The sequence below is a fragment of the Protobothrops mucrosquamatus genome, unplaced genomic scaffold (assembly GCF_001527695.2).
Source record: "Protobothrops mucrosquamatus isolate PMUCROS unplaced genomic scaffold, P.Mucros_1.0 scaffold4393, whole genome shotgun sequence".
Taxonomy (NCBI): domain Eukaryota; kingdom Metazoa; phylum Chordata; class Lepidosauria; order Squamata; family Viperidae; genus Protobothrops; species Protobothrops mucrosquamatus.
This window is the reverse complement of record NW_015390306.1, coordinates 15,758-32,041: the sequence shown is the minus strand read 5'-3', so window position 1 is coordinate 32,041 and position 16,284 is coordinate 15,758. Positions and strand designations below refer to the sequence as shown.

The 16,284-nt window shown below is 40.6% G+C and overlaps 1 protein-coding gene and 7 non-coding genes across 8 annotated transcripts; 3 read left to right on the top strand and 5 right to left on the bottom strand.

Moving 5' to 3' along the window:
- Positions 1-209: 209 nt before the first annotated feature.
- TRNAL-AAG lies at positions 210-291 on the bottom strand. Its single transcript has one exon. It is a non-coding gene; the product is annotated as a tRNA-Leu (tRNA).
- A 1,568-nt stretch (positions 292-1,859) lies between these two features.
- On the top strand, positions 1,860-2,273 carry LOC107298958 (histone H3). The gene has a single exon (XM_015828316.2). The coding sequence runs from the start codon at positions 1,863-1,865 to the stop codon at positions 2,271-2,273; it is 411 nt and encodes a 136-aa protein (XP_015683802.1). The 5' UTR covers positions 1,860-1,862.
- A 1,823-nt stretch (positions 2,274-4,096) lies between these two features.
- TRNAG-UCC lies at positions 4,097-4,168 on the bottom strand. Its single transcript has one exon. It is a non-coding gene; the product is annotated as a tRNA-Gly (tRNA).
- Positions 4,169-6,962: 2,794 nt separating this feature from the next.
- Positions 6,963-7,034, top strand: TRNAP-UGG. The gene has a single exon. It is a non-coding gene; the product is annotated as a tRNA-Pro (tRNA).
- A 1,583-nt stretch (positions 7,035-8,617) lies between these two features.
- Positions 8,618-8,706, top strand: TRNAI-UAU. Its single transcript is given in 2 exon segments — positions 8,618-8,655; positions 8,671-8,706. It is a non-coding gene; the product is annotated as a tRNA-Ile (tRNA).
- Positions 8,707-9,280: 574 nt separating this feature from the next.
- Positions 9,281-9,354, bottom strand: TRNAI-AAU. The gene has a single exon. It is a non-coding gene; the product is annotated as a tRNA-Ile (tRNA).
- Positions 9,355-13,186: 3,832 nt separating this feature from the next.
- Positions 13,187-13,268, bottom strand: TRNAS-GCU. Its single transcript has one exon. It is a non-coding gene; the product is annotated as a tRNA-Ser (tRNA).
- Positions 13,269-15,431: 2,163 nt separating this feature from the next.
- TRNAS-AGA lies at positions 15,432-15,513 on the bottom strand. The gene has a single exon. It is a non-coding gene; the product is annotated as a tRNA-Ser (tRNA).
- Between the last annotated feature and the right edge of the window lie 771 nt (positions 15,514-16,284).

Below are 16,284 nucleotides of genomic sequence, written 5' to 3'. Positions count from 1 at the left end.
AAGCCAAATTTGGCTTCTGGAGAAACACATGCATATTTCCAAACATTTTTTCCTTTTTCTTTTTCTTTTTGGGCAGGAAAGCAGACAGGAATCGTTGCCATTCAACGCTGCTTCCTCAGCGCGGAAGAAAAACATTTTAGATGAAAATCGCTTTGCTTTTTGCAGATGTTTGAAAGCGGGGGACAAAAAATCTTTTTGAAAAGCTACGCTGGCAGCGGTGGGATTCGAACCCACGCCTCCGAAGAGACTGGAGCCTTAATCCAGCGCCTTAGACCGCTCGGCCACGCTACCACACGATTAGAAGTGGTATAGATGGCTCGGGAATTCTGGGAGTTGAAGTCCACACGGGTTAAAGTTGCCAAATTTGAACAACTGCTGATATAGTCAAAACCCCCGGGATATCTTGTTGGTATCACTTTTCAAGCCTCAACATCAGGACCTCCTCGGCTTACTGGCGAATAAGATATCTCAAATTTCTTGAAATGATTTAAAACGGCTAAAAAACATTCCTGGTCAGATCATGAGAATGTGAAAGCGGGGCGAAAGGGAACCAGGTTGCATTAATAACAGTTACTCCAATTAAAAGCAGCTATTAAAGTCGCAATTAAAAGCAGCTACTGACGAGCAACTAAGACGATCAAAGGCCTGGAGAGTAAAACAAGTGAAGAACGGCGGCAGGACTTGGGTTTGGCTAGTCCAGGGGTAGGCAACCTTGGCTCTTTTATGACTCGTGGACTTCAGCTCCCAGAATTCCTGAGCCAGCATGGCTCAGCTTAGAAACCTCTCCATTTCTCCTCAGCATGGCTGGCTCAGGAATTCTGGGAGTTGAAGTCCACGAGTCATAAAAGAGCCGAGGATGCCTACACCTGGACTAGTCTAAAGAAAAGAAATAGGGGAGACATGATAGCAGTATTCCAGTATTTGAGGGGCGGCCACCAAGAAGAGGGGGTCAAACTATTCTCCAGAGCAGTGGTTCTCAACCTTTTTAATGCCGCGACCCCAACCGGTCGTAAGTCGAGGACTAAACCGGTCGCAAGTCGAGGACTACCCAACCGGTCGTACGTCGAGGACTTTCCCTGCCCGGGAGCGCCGCGCATGCGTGGTTCCGCCCCCTGCGCCGGCCAAGGCGTAGCTGGCAAGCAGCAGAGACGGAGCAGGCCGACCACCAGGTGGCCCAGCCCAAGGGAGGTAAGGCACCCGCCAGAAAAGGGGAAAAAAATGGCGGACAGCCTTGCTTGGCGACCCCCATGAAATGGTCGATCAACCCCAAATGGGGTCCCGACCCACAGGTTGAGAACCACTGCTCCAGAGCACTAGAGGGCGGGACAAGAAACCATGGATGGAAACTGACCAAAGAGAGAAGCAACCTGGAATTAAGGAGAAACTTCCTAACAGTGTGGACAATTAACTAGTAGAACAGAGGTTTTTAAGAAGAGACTTGGTAGTAACTTGTCTGAAATGGTCTAGGGCAGGGGTAGGCAACCTTGGCTCTTTTATGACTCGTGGACTTCAACTCCCAGAATTCCTGAGCCAGCATGGCTCAGCATGGAAACCTCTCCCTTTCCCCTCAGCATGGCTGGCTCAGGAATTCTGGGAGTTGAAGTCCAGGAGTCATAAAAGACCCTGGTATAGGGTCTCCTGCTTGAGCAGGGGGCTGGACTAGAAGAACTCCAACGCCCCTTCCAGTTCTATTCTATTCTAAGTCGAAACCGGAAGGGGGCGGGGCCGGGGCCGGAAAAGGCAAGCGAATCAAGATTTGGGCGCGAGATTCAAATTCGAAAAGAGCCAATGGGGAGAAAGGGCGCGGGTATAAATTCCCAGGAAGCGCGCCCGACTCCTCAAAGCTCCGCTCCTTCGCTGGGATGGCTCGCACCAAGCAAACGGCCCGCAAGTCGACCGGCGGGAAGGCGCCGCGCAAGCAGCTGGCCACTAAGGCGGCGCGGAAGAGCGCGCCGGCCACGGGCGGCGTGAAGAAGCCTCACCGCTACCGGCCCGGCACGGTGGCCCTGCGCGAGATCCGCCGCTACCAGAAGTCGACGGAGCTGCTGATCCGCAAGCTGCCCTTCCAGCGGCTGGTGCGCGAGATCGCGCAGGACTTCAAGACCGACCTGCGCTTCCAGAGCTCGGCCGTGATGGCGCTGCAGGAGGCGAGCGAGGCCTACCTGGTGGGGCTCTTCGAGGACACCAACCTGTGCGCCATCCACGCCAAGCGCGTCACCATCATGCCCAAGGACATCCAGCTGGCCCGACGCATCCGCGGGGAGAGGGCGTGAGGACCCCCCCCCCTTCCAGGCCGATTGACACCCCCCCCAAAGGCTCTTTTAAGAGCCCTCTCACTTTTCTCCGTGGAAAGAGCTGAAATCCGCTCAACAAGGTTTCTCTTTGGATCGCCTTAGGCTCGTTGGAGGTAAATGCCTAGGTAGAGTCTCAGTCATCCAGGTCGTGGTTGTCCCAAATGTTTTTTCAGGAGGCAACTGGACTTCGTTTTTCATTGAAGACGTTTGGCTTCTCCAAGAAACTTCCTCAGCTCTGATTGGATGATGGGAATAGAAGGATTTATATTCCTCCCAGCTGTCTGCAAGGAGTATAAATCCTTCCATTCCCCACCATCCACTCACAGCTGAAGAAGCTTCTTGGATGAAAAGTGAAACGTCTTCAAAGAAAAACAGTCTAGTTGCCTCCTAAAAAAGCACATTTGGGATACTTGTGAGAGCTACTTTTCCCAGAGAAGCCCTTTTAATGAAAGTTAAACCATATATAAGTAGCCTTTTATATCTGAGTTTCAAAACTGCTTTCTTAGAAAGTGCTCACTTGTCATCTTCACTGGGTGGGGAATGGGAACTTAAAAAGTACAGATTGTAGGGCCTTTTGCCCGTAAGTAAAGTTGATTGATTGAAAAGTTAAAGAGTTACGAAAGCCCAATGAGTGTTTTCTCTGCCATTCTCCCCATCGGATATCAAAATGGCTCTGCCTTGAATTTCTAATTGTGCCTGTGCTGGCATCGTTTTAGAAAGTCCTGAAAAAATATATAGGGTATTTCACACTCTAGGTATTGCACAGTACTATTTTATTAATAGAATAGAACAACAACAATAATAATAATAATAATAATAATAATTAATATAAAGTTGGAAGGGACTTTGGAGGTCATCAAGTCCAACCCCCTGCTTAGGCAGGTAACCCTATACCATTCAGAACAAAAAGCTGTCCAGTCTCTTAAAAACCTCCAGTGTTGGAGCATTCAAAGCTTCTGGAGGCAGGTTCTTCCACTGGTTAATTATTCTGTCAGGAAGTTTCTCCTTAGTTCTAGGTTGCTTCTCTCCTTGATTTATTTCCATCCGTTGCTTCTTGTCCTGCCTTCAGGCGCTTTGGAAAATATTCTTTATTGGCCAAGTGTGATTGGACACACAAGGAATTTGAAGTGCATTAGCTCTCAGTGCACATACAAACAACAAAGTGATAGGTCATGGATCGTAAATCAGAATTATAATCATTAATCCTCAGATACAAACAAGTGATAAATCATAATATACCAATAGGAGAAGGTAGTAGGAAAGATGAAAAGATGAGAAGATGAGAAGGATAATAGCAATACAGCCTACTACATGGGTTAATATTTTTGGGCCTAAGACAGTGCTGTGGGAATTAGGTGTTATGTTTGGGTTTTATTGCATTGATTGTATTTTGTAAACTGCCAAGAGGCTGTTGAAGTGGTGGTGCATCTAATGAATTAATAAAATGAGTAAATAAAATCTGAACAATTACTAGATGAAAGAATAAAGTTAACACTTGGCCATACAGTTTCTTTTATCGTAGATAGTTACTCTAATGAAGTAACAATCGATCCTGTGTTTATGCCCACAATTGCCGACAATTTTTTTACACTTACAAGATATTTCTTTAATCATTAGGAATTGTAACAGTAGGAACATTTAGAGCAATTAGTAAAGTTGGTAAATGATTTTTTTTAAATGCTTTGCTATCCAGGCAGCTTGGAAATGTGCCATTTTTTGCTGTCCTTAATATATATATATATAAATGCAAAAGAGGTTCTGCCCGAATGTCCTTTTAGAAAACAAGGAAAGGAAAAACGAATTGCGTTGGCCGGGAATCGAACCCGGGTCAACTGCTTGGAAGGCAGCTATGCTCACCACTATACCACCAACGCTTCATGGATGTTCCTTTTGGGAAACATCTTTAGATCATAAACACTACATGCATTTTTGTATTATAAAGTGTTAGGACGTTATCAAGACACAAGGTGGCGCTGTTGGTTCTGAAAACTAAAATTCGACGTGTCAGTAATTTGCTCTGCCAGTTTACTTTTTGTCTTGCTACAATTAAATGTCAACCATACCTATCTTTACCCAATTTCCTTATTGACGTGGACAATCAGTTGTAAGGAGTTTGCAGTGACTGTAAGAACAAGGGTAGTTATAGTAGTAAACGAGAAGTATTGAAACATTTGTAACAACAGTATTTATTTTTTAAATCATTGACTTAGAATTGGAAACTTCAGAAAAGTGCGGGAAAGATAACATGTTTATTCCTTGTTTTGCCTAATAGAAAATACGCCCGCAAGATTTTACGATATGGAAAAATCAAAGGAAAAAAAAAAACTTTGAATGAAACGCCTGACTTTTAGTTGACAAAAGTTGCCATTTCTTAGTTTTTTTTAATTTAGTGTTTCTCAAACTCAGCAACATTACGATGTATGCAGTTCGGCTCCCACAATTCCCCAACTTGATGTGTTGGAGTCCACACAACGTAAAGTTGCTGAGGTTGAGAGACATTGTTTTATTCCATATTGTTCGCATCTAGCGACTTTCATTCAGCTTGGAAAAAGCGGAACACTTGGTTTCACTTTTGGTACGTGGATAGGAGACCACCAGGAAATCACATGGTTTTAGGTTAGATTGAAACTTAGGAAAAGCACCCCAGAGAAGACAGCCGACCTTCGCTTTGTGCATGAAAGTGAACACAATTTAATAAGGGTCTCTGTCTCTCTGCCTACATTTTATTGTTTTAGATTCGAGGAGGACGGTTGGGATTATAGGCTAGCGTTAAGATTGAAATATATGTAATTTTAGGTTAGCAAATAGAGAAATAGATTAAGTATTGTATATAAAATTTAGATGTGTATTCAGAGATGAAGAACCGATTGTAAAATCTATATAAATAAAAATGTAAATGTTCATTTGTTCAAAATCTTAAATCTCCGAAAGTTCTTCACCGATTGCTTTGAAATTTTGACACAACGTTGCATTCAAATACGCGCATGTTTTTATATCTTATACCTGCTATTATATAAATGTCACACCTATGACAGGTAAAAACATGCTTTTTTTGAAAAACAGCGTCATCTGTTGGACGTAAAAGCAACACACGCTAGCATTGTGAAATTAAACATATAACAAATGTGCACTTTCTCTTTTCTTTCTTTTCCATTTAACCAGACTGAGCCACAGCAACGCGTGGCCGGGTACAGCTAGTGTGAAATAATTTGATAAGAATGTATAAAATGGAATTTCACGTTATATCCAATGTTTCTTTTAATTGTATTATAAATAAAATTGGGGAGGAAAAAGAATGTCAAACACTTTTCTAAAACCTCATCTTGCCTTGGAGAATAAAAATATAACAATAGAATTATTTTATTTTCAGGCTAAGGTAAAGGAACTCAAATGTCCTTTTCAATATATGTAATATGCTTTATGTAGGGAAAGTAGTCTAACAAGGAGAAGAATTCGGAGTAATCTGACAGCAGTCTTGTAGTATTTGAGGAGTTGTCACAAAGATGAGGAGTTTGATCTATTCTCCAAAGCACCTGAAGGCAGGAAAAGAAGCAACGGATGGAAACTAATCAAGGAGAGAAGCAACCTAGAACTAAGGAGAAACTTCCTAATAGTGAGAATAATCAATCAGTGGAACCAGTGCATCTAAAAGTTAAGTAGTATGCTATCTTCTTATTTCTTTTTCTTCTCTCTCTTTTTTTAAAAGATATGAGAAATGTAAAAGTGTTGGCATGGCCTGTATGAGGAAAAAAGACTTAAATACTTTAAGTGTAATTAATTTTGAGAAAATCTTAACCAGTAAGAATGTTTTGAATATTGTGGAGAAAACAAATTTAAAAAACAGGATCTATGACAAGGCAATCAAGATGATCAGTTAGAAAAGAAGCTTTATATTAATGTGGTTATTATTTGCAGAAATATTAGAAAAATGTCTATATTTAATTGTTATTTATCCAAATAATAAGAATTGTATTAATTCAAGGTTGGCAAAAGAGAATATTATTGGAAGAAGAGAACATCAAGCAAAGCTATTATGTGGACTATAGAATTATAGAAACTAGTTGTTATTGATTGTTTTTTAAATATAAACCCAGACGTGCTGTTTACCAAATATTAAGGTGATTATGTTAAAAAAATCAATAAAACATTTTTTTTAAAAAAATAAAAGTTGTAGTTGCTCCATCACCCGAGGTTTTCAAGAGGATACTGGACAGCCTCTTGTCCAGAATGGTATAACGTCTCCTGCTTGAGCAGGGGGTTGGACTAGATGACCTCCAAGGTCCCTTCCAACCCCATTGCAGGTAGTCCGTGACTTACAACAGTGACCATTTTAGGGACCATTGAAAGTTACAACTACACTGAAAAAAGTGACCATTATGATCATTTTTCACAGTTATGACCTTTACAGCATCCCCACAATCATGTGGTCAAAATTTAAATGTTGGCAGCTGGTTCATATTTATGACGGTTGCCGTGTTCCAGGGACATTGCCATTTTACCTTATTCATTTAATCCTGTCAGAAGTATCATTGTTAAAAATCGCTTTTACCAAGCTTGGGGTTCTTAAGCACCTGTCACTTGAAACTATGTGCTGCCTGCCAAAACAAACAACTTATTGGCTTCAACGTTGTTCAGCTTATGTCTCAAAGGAGAGAACTTCTGCCAGCTGGCTCGTTGGTCTAGGGGTATGATTCTCGCTTTGGGTGCGAGAGGTCCCGGGTTCAAATCCCGGACGAGCCCTTCTTTTGACTTCATCTGTCTCTATTTTCAAGAGAGTTTATATTTCAGGACAATGACAGCTGGACCAATCTTAGAAATAATTGATGCCTGAGTCCTATCCAGCCTTAAAAGGGACAACGTTGTGGGAAGGATCTACCGTACAAATTTTTATAAATTGCTGTTCCAAATGTCGAATGAGGAATCATATTAACTTAAGCTAAGCTCTAACAAAGTTACCGGATCAGTGAGATAAAGTGACAAATAGCTGACAGGAGCTTCAGGAGAGGGGAGGGGAAAAAAGCCGACAAACGATAATAGAAAGGAAATCCTGTAAATTCAGAAGCGAACCTAAGAATTAATTCAACGCTTATTGTAAATTGTAAAAACAAGCAAGTGAGCATACAAAACTTACACTGTGTAAACATAATTATAACGCTTCTAGTTTAAAGGAAAAGATTCGATCATTGCTTGATTTAATCAACTTTTTTTCCCAGGTTAATAAGAAATGCTTAGGGGGAAAAAAAACCAGGAAACCCAATTAAAGAAACTGATTTAGAATATTATAAATATTATTGCTAGAGTGTTTTCTATTTTGTAGTGTGCCTTCCACGGGCTTTGACTAGCTTGAGGGAGTCAAGCTATTCTCCAAAGCGCCTGAAGGTAGGACAAGAAGAAGCGGATGGAAACAAATCAAGGAGAGAAGAAGCAACCTAGAACTAAGGAGAAACTTCCTGACAGTTAGAACAATTAACCAGGGGTAGGCCACCTTGGCTCTTTTATGACTCATGGACTTCAACTCCCAGAATTCCTGAGCCAGCCTGGCTCAGCTTGGAAACCTCTCCCTTTCCCCCTCAGCGTGGCTGGCTCAGGAATTCTGGGAGTTGAAGTCCACGAGTCATAAAAGAGCCAAGGTTGCCTACCCCTGAACCAGTGGAACAACCTGCCTCCAGAAGCGGTGAATGCTCCAACACTGGAAGATTTTAAGAAGAGACTGGACAGCCATTTGTCTGAAATTATATAGGGTTTCCTGCCTGAGCAGGGGGTTGGACTAGATGACCTCCAAGTTCCAACTTTATTATTATTATTATTATTATTATTATTATTATTATTATTATTATTATTATTATTATTATTATTATTATTATTATTATTATTATTATTATTATTATTATTATGGATCATTGCACAGTCAGCCAGATGTTCAGACTGGATTTGGCATTTATTATTATTATTATTATTATTATTATTATTATTATTATTATTATTATTATTATTATTATTATTATTATTATTAAGACAAGGATTACCTGTAGCACCACCAGCGTTTTTTTCTTTTGCCGCTGAAATCCGGACCAGATTTTCCTTCCAACAATGTCTTTGTAATAAAGTTTGAGAGATGCACTGAGTAATGGAAGGGGGACCAAGCGTTGATTTTGGAGTCATTGGTGTTGAGTGATTATTGTGAAGAGTAAACAGAAGGAAATTAAGCAAGGCATCACCGAAACACCTTGTCTTGAAAGAGCAAATTACAGTACATCAAATTTTCTTGGCAGCTGGAAGGGGGGGCGGGGGGGGAGAGCTCTTCCAGTATCATTTCTCGCAGAGCTCCAGTGGCGCAACCGGTTAGCGCGCGGTACTTATACAGCAGTACTAAGCCATGCCGAGGTCGTGAGTTCGAACCTCACCTGGAGCAGGTTGTTTTTATTTCTTTGGGTCCTGGCATTTTTTTTGGGGGGGGGGTCGATTTAGAAATATCAAAGCTATTGGGCAATTCCGGAGTATAACAATTCCAGACAGTTTTCCTCTGTAAAGAAAACCTGGTATTTCCGGAGGCTTTCCAGGAAGGAAGGAAGGAAGGAAGGAAGGAAGGAAGGAAGGAAGGAAGGAAGGAAGTTAATACTCTACTGCTTGCCTTCTAAAATGACGGAGAATAATGGAAATATACTTTGTTTTTCCCTGTAGAGACTGAATTAGGAATTTGCCTTCTTCTAGAAACCGGTAGTATTGCAAAACTTCTAATTTTACCCCCCCCCCCCACACACACAGGACTTATTTTTAAAATATGTCAACCCTCACCTTGCTTGAAAACAATATTTTTTTTTAAAAAAAGCATCCATTTGTATAGACCGCAGTGAATATTTGTATTTAAAAGGTGAGAATGGACCTTTACAATCTATACCCGATTTAACTGTGTTATCTTTTAAAGAGCAATGAAACTGTCCTACCAAAAGTTTGATATTTTTTTAAAAAAAAATATTAAAAAGGAGTGGCCCGTACGGGGATCGAACCCGCGACCTTGGCGTTATTAGCACCACGCTCTAACCAACTGAGCTAACCGGCCCGTATATTAACTTCCTCATTTTAATTACAGTAGCAGAAAAGATTGTCAGAAATGCAAATAGTCCTACTTTAGTGTGCATTTTTTAAAATAGATTAGAATAGAATAACAGAGTTGGAAGGCACCTTGGAGATCTTCTAGTCCAACCCCCTGCTCAGGCAGGAAACCCTATAACATTTCAGACCAATGGCTGTCCAGTCTCTTCTTAAAAACTTCCAATGTTGGAGCATTCATCGCTTCTGGAGGCAGGTTGTTCCACTGGTTAATTGTTCTAACTGTCAGGAAGTTTCTCCTTAGTTCTAGGTTGCTTCTCTCCTTGGTTAGTTTCCATCCGTTGCTTCTTGTGCTCCCTTCTTGTTACCCCTAGTCCTTCTTTTCACTAAACTGGACATACCCAATTCCAGCAACTGTTCTTTATATGTTTTAACCTCCAGTCCCCTGATCATCTTTGCTGTTCTCTGCACTCTTTCCAGAGTCTCAACATCTTTGTTACATTGTCAAATATGTTAACCCTGCTACACTATTTTAATGATAAAACATTAAGGCTAAATGAATATTAATAATAGGACAATAAGACTTTCAAATGGATTTTACTGGGTGCATTGCATAGTTTCCTTTGACTGATCAAGTTGTGCAAATTCAGATGTCAGTTTTAAAAACTGAGATGCAAATTCCTAGATTTACCTTCAGTTCCTGAATCTCCAGGGAAATGCTAATTTTAGCTTACAAAACCAATGAGTGCCTTTTGAGACCCGTATTTTCATTAGAACGAGCCAAAATGATGATGATTATTATATGCATTGATATAAGCACTCAAGTTAAGTAGAATACATGTACAGTATCATCTTTATTTTTGAAGAACTATATGTTTCTTATTTGAGATAATATCTAATAAGGAGACCAAAGGGCCTTGATTGGTTTATAGTGGGAATGGAATATATTCATATAGTAAATCACTTACCTAAATCCCAGCTCAAACCTTTCCTTAATAGATTCTTTTGCAGAATACTATTGAACCATCAGTTCTTTCGAAAATTTTACAATTAGGCTTATATTCATTCCCTTCTAGCAAAAAAAATCAGAATAATCATGTGTTGAAGGAAAAATCTTCATCATGGTTCAGTCCAAGCTGGGAATAAACAACATGGCGACTGCTTTAGAAAGAAGGTTGCAGTTTATTGAAGAGGAGAGCCAGACAGGAAGATGGCTCTGGAAGAAAAGAGAGAGAGCACATGTAGGGAGTGGGTTTTTATACCCTCTGGGGCTTTGTTTGGAGTTGTTTCCTGTTCCTGTTTGAGGCTTTGTATTTCCTGTGTCATGTATTATGAGCTAAGTCTGACCTGAGTCTATTAAGAAAACTGGGCATGCTTTTCTGCCTCTTTAAGATCCTTTGAGAAAATATATTTTTCTGCCCTTTTAATATTTCCTTCTCTGGGGGACTGACTTCCCACACATGAAGTACAGTGCAGATAATCCTCAAGTTACCACCACAATGGACTCCACAATTTATGTTGCTAAGCAAGACATTTGTTAAGTGAGTTTTGCACCATTTTATGACTTTTCTTGTCACAGTTGTTAAGTGAATCACTGCAGTTGTTAAGTTAGTTACCCATTTGTTAAGTGAATATTGCCTCCCCATTGACTTTGCTTGTCAGGAGGTCACAAAAAGTGATAACATGTTCCCAGGACACTGCAACCGTCATAAATATGAACCAGTTGCCAAGCATTCAAATTTTGATCACGTGACCATAGGGATGCTGCAATGGTCATAAGTGTGAAAAATGTTCATGTCACTTTTTTCAATGCCATTGTATAACTTGAACGGTCATTCAATGAACTGTTGTAAGTTGAGGACTGCCTGTATAACTTTATCCATAGGAATTGAATGATAATAAAGGATTCCATTTTTCTTAATAACTTTATCCATAGGAATTGAATGATAAGGGATTCCATTTTTCGTATGTAAATTAAATTTATTTAGGTCATAAGAAAGGAGGAAAAACAGCACTAAAAATTGAGGCATTCACCTTTTATTCTGGATCATTTCATAAAATTCATCTTCTTTGGGGGAATATAAAATTCCATAAACATACTGTCTCTGCTTGTTAAGTCTTGCGTCCCTATTCTATCTCTAGAGAAGCTTTTCTCAACCATGACAATTTTAAGAGACAAGATAACCTTTTTTGTCATTTTTTTTTACTGTGGGCACATTGGCACACATTAAAAATGAAATGTAGTTGCTTGCTCTCAAAGTGTACACATACACAACACACATTTAAACATTCTACATGCAACATATGTATCAACTAAGTTTACTTCAAATCCCAGCTGGTTGGGGGATTCTGGGAGCTGAAGTCCACACATTTTAAAACTGCAAAGGTTCGGAAACACTGCTTTATAGCCCTTGGGCCAGAAACGACCTGGAACTTGATTTTACAAAAATAAGAGAAATTAACCCAAGCACGTACAGCAGCTTCCGTGAATGGAATCCACATAAGAAGTATGAAAAAAAAGGGGGCCAAAACACACGATGTGTGGACTTCAACTCCCAGATGTGTGGACTTCAACTCCCAGCATTGCTAGCTGGAGAATTTTGGAAGTTGAAGTCCACACATCGTAAAGTTGCCAAGGTTGAGAAACACTGCGCCTAGCCAGTCATGCTGGCTGGGGAAATTTTGGGAGTCGACATCCACACATCTTAAAATGGCCAAGGTTGAGAAACACTGGTCTAGGGCAGGGGTAGGCAACCTTGGCTCTTTTGTGACTCGTGGACTTCAACTCCCAGAATTCCTGAGCCAGCCTAGCTCAGCTTGGAAACCTCTCCCTTTCCCCTCAGCATGGCTGGCTCAGGAATTCTGGGAGTTGAAGTCCTCGAGTCATAAAAGAGCCAAAGTTGCCAACCTCTGGTCTATGGAGATTCTCAGTCATCCAGGTCCTGGTTGTCCCAAAGGTGCTTTTTCAGGAGGCAACTGAACTTTCCTGTTTTTCTTTGAAGACGTTTCGCTTCTCATCCAAGAAGCTTCTTCAGCTTCTATTCCTCACCGTCTAGATCAGGGTTAGGCAACCTTGGCTCTTTTATGACTCGTGGACTTCAACTCCCAGAATTCCTGAGCCAGCATGGCTCAGCTTGGAAACCTCTCCCTTTCCCCTCAGCGTGGCTGGCTCAGGAATTCTGGGAGTTGAAGTCCACGAGTCATAAAAGAACCGAGGTTACCTACCCCTGATCTAGTCAGAGCTGAAGAAGCTTCTTTCAATGAAAAGCGAAACGTCTTGGAAGAAAAAGTCCACTTGCCTCCTTGAAAAAGCACGAGACAACTCTGAATATCCCGATTGAACGCTCAAAACTCCCCATTTTCAGTGCGATTTATTTGCAACGTTTCCTGCTGCCTTTATCCTGTCGGAATGGCTGAGTCTCTTGGGTGGTTTCCATTTACACTTCATATTTTACGTAAAATATTTTAAAGCCAGGTGTAAATAAAACCGTTTTTCAGTGTGTCTGTTATATACAGCCTTCGATTGGCAGCGCGACCGATCTCCCCGTTCTTAACACTTTGCTCAATGGAAGCGTTTATCCATTTCTCTGGGGTTTCAAACTTCGCTGGCTTGATCAGCGGAGCTAAATGTTTTAATTAATTGTAAGCAAAATGATTGCACGTGGGGTACTGCGAAGGTATGTGCAAATACAGAGCTGCAGTTAAGAGTGCCTAAATAATACCCCTTAATGACCGGTGCCGTTAATCGACGCAGGACGTTTAATCTCTTTAATCTTAATGCACCCTCGGACTGGTGCTATTTTATCAATATGAAAAATACTTAATTTAAAAAAAAAAACACCCGACGAAGGTGGGATTCGAACCCACGCGTGCAGAGCACAATGGATTAGCAGTCCATCGCCTTAACCACTCGGCCACCTCGTCAGTATTTCAGATGCTTTTGACTAAATTACTCTGATCGTTAACCCCTCCGATGTCTTTATTTTTCTGTCCTCTGTCTAAATATTGTCTTTGTTACATAATAAGGTACTCATACCGGTATTCTGATTTATTCGGATCTCTGGGAAAGTTACTGCACCCTGCATAACAAGCATAAATACTGGCTTCTCACTCTAATACACTACTAGGAAAAATAGTGCTACTCACAGTAGTTTAAATTTCCTTAATTTGTTTAATTTGTGCAGCAAGATTATGATTGCCTTAAAATTTGTCCATGTAAAACTAAGACCTCCTTGGGGGTGGTTAAACTTGAGGTTCCATTGAGACAAATTACCAGGTTTTTAATGAAAAGCAGCATGCTAACACTTTGAAATAATTCAATTAACACAGCACAACCTTGGCAATTTTAAGACGTTACCAAGGTTGAAATACAGATAGTCCTCAACTTAGAACGGTTTGTTTAGTGATCATTCAAAGTTATAACAGCACTGAAAAATGTGACTTATGAGCATTTTTCACAGTTACGTCCTTTGCAGCATCCCCACGATCATGCGATCAAAATTTGGTCAGTTGGCAACTGGTTCATATTTATAACCATTGCTGTGAACCGGGATCACGTGATCCCGTTTTGCGACCTTCTGACAAGCAAAGTCAATGGGGAAGCCAGGTTCACTTAACAACCGTGTTACTAACTTATCAACTCCCGTGATTCACTTAACATCTGTGGCAAGAAAGGTCACAAAATGGGGCAAAACTCAGTAACAGAAATTTTGGGCTCCATTGTGGTTGTAAGTCAAGGACCACCTGTATTGGAAAGCTGGACTGTATAATTTCCAACTGCTACTGCTGCAAATAGTCAATATTTTTATCACCAACTAAAAGAGAAAACATCAAAGAATCCCCAAAGCATTTTTTTTCAAAGGTGAATTGTGCACTTGAGCCAATATTTGAGATGCTGGCTAGGGAATTCTGGGAGCTGAAGTCCACACATCTTCAAATTGACAAGTTCTAGGGTGTCCACAAATGGCTGGTCTTTTAACTTTGGAGTGGAATGGAAGAGAATAGCTTTATTTGGCCAAGTGTGATTAGACCCACAAGGAATTTGTCTCGAGTGCAGAAGCTCATCAGTGTACATGCAAAGTGACAGAGTAATGACAATCATAATAACTGAACCAAAGAAGCAAAGAAGAAGCAAAATGTCTTTTAGGAAAAACAAAACCCAGCTGCCTTTTGAAAAAGCACTTTTGGGACAATCATAATAATGACACCAATAATAGGGGGTAGCAGAGGCGATGAGATTTTCTTAAACTTTCCTAAACAGGTGTGGAAAGAAAAGTCTTCATCGTGGTTCAGTCCAAGCCGGGGATAAACAACGTGGCGACTGCTTTAGAAAGAAGGTTGCAGTTTATTGAAGAGGAGAGCCAGACAGAAAGATGGCTCCGGCAGAAAAGAGAGATTAAAAAAAGGGCTGAGCACATGTAGGGAGTGGGTTTTTATACCCTCTGGAGCCTTTTGTTTGGAGTTGTTTCCTGTTCCTGTTTTGAGGCTTTGTATTTCCTGTGTCATGTATTTTGATCTGTGTCCCTTTGGCATCTGTGAATTAATACTATTATGTCCTGTCTTAGACTTTGGGTGGAATATGTAGATTTTAGGTGTCTTTGTCTTCCTAAGTTTCTAGCTTCAACTTTCCTGATGGTTTACATCTGCATATCTATAGAGCTCGTTTCTGCTTGGGGAAGGGAGACTTGGGCTATTAAGAAAAACTGGGCATGCTTTTTTGCCTCTTTAAGATCCTTTGAGGAAATATATTTTCCTGCCCTTTTAATATTTCCTTCTCTGGGGGACTGACTTCCCACACAGGTTTAGCTAAACTTTGCTAAACAGGTTGCTTTCACTCGGTCCGTATAGGCCTGTTAGTAATTAAATGCTTGTTAAAACATGTTAAGTATATATTATTCATGCATTAAATGTTAGGGCAATTTTGGGAAACCTCCATCTTGAACAAAAAGGTGATGCAGTAGATTGCTAGTAGGTGGGGAACTCTGAAATGTAAATATGGAAGCATTTTAAAAAGATTTATCCTAAATTGATAAAGTCGGGCTCTTTACCACAATAAAAGGGAAGGGAAGGGGAAAAAAAACCTGACTGCGTAGTTGGCAGGATTCGAACCTGCGCGGGGAAACCCCAATGGATTTCTAGTCCATCGCCTTAACCACTCGGCCACAACTACAACTGGAATGTCACCTGTCTTAAGATGAAAGAAAATATTAAAATACTTGTTCCAACTTGCCTTTATTTTTCCCCCCTTTTGTTCTGTAGATTTATGCTATTTCTTGAGATGTATAAGAAATTCTGTTCAGAAATAACTGTCTGGGAAGATCTCTGGCCTAATGCCAGGCTAGAGCTAATAATAAGATGAGGAATTTTAGGAATTTGGTTCCGTAGTAGCAAATGGATAAATTCAAATAGGCTAAGTGCTGATAATCCTCGACTTACAACAGTTCATTTAGTGACCGTTTGAAATGACAGTGGCACCGAAAAAATGACCTATGACCGTTTTTCACACTTAAAACTATTGCAGCATTCCCGTGGTCACGTGATCAAAATTCAGATGTTTGGCAATTGACTCATATTTATGACGGTTGCGATGTCCCGGAGTCATGGAATCCCCTTTGGCAGCCTTCTGACAAGCCAAGTAAATGAGGAAGCCTGATTCACTTACCAGCTCTGCTACTAACTTAACATCTGCAGTGATTCACTTAACAACTGTGCCAGGAATAGCGTACATTGGTTCGTGCGGTGTACAGGTCCTCAATGGAAGGCAGGCTGGTTGCAATTGTTTTTTTTTCTGTAGTCCTAACTATCCACTGAAGTCTTGTTGGAAGAAGAAAAAAAAATCAGGTCCAGTTCCGAGCTGGGAATAAAAAAAATGAAGGCTGACTACTTAGAAAAAAATGTTCTTGTTTCTTGATGAGCAGAACCAGCAGCAGTATGCAATTAT

Excerpts from the sequence above, each read along its gene's own strand:
- LOC107298958 (XM_015828316.2), top strand. The coding sequence starts at position 1,863 with ATGGCTCGCACCAAGCAAACGGCCCGCAAGTCGACCGGCGGGAAGGCG.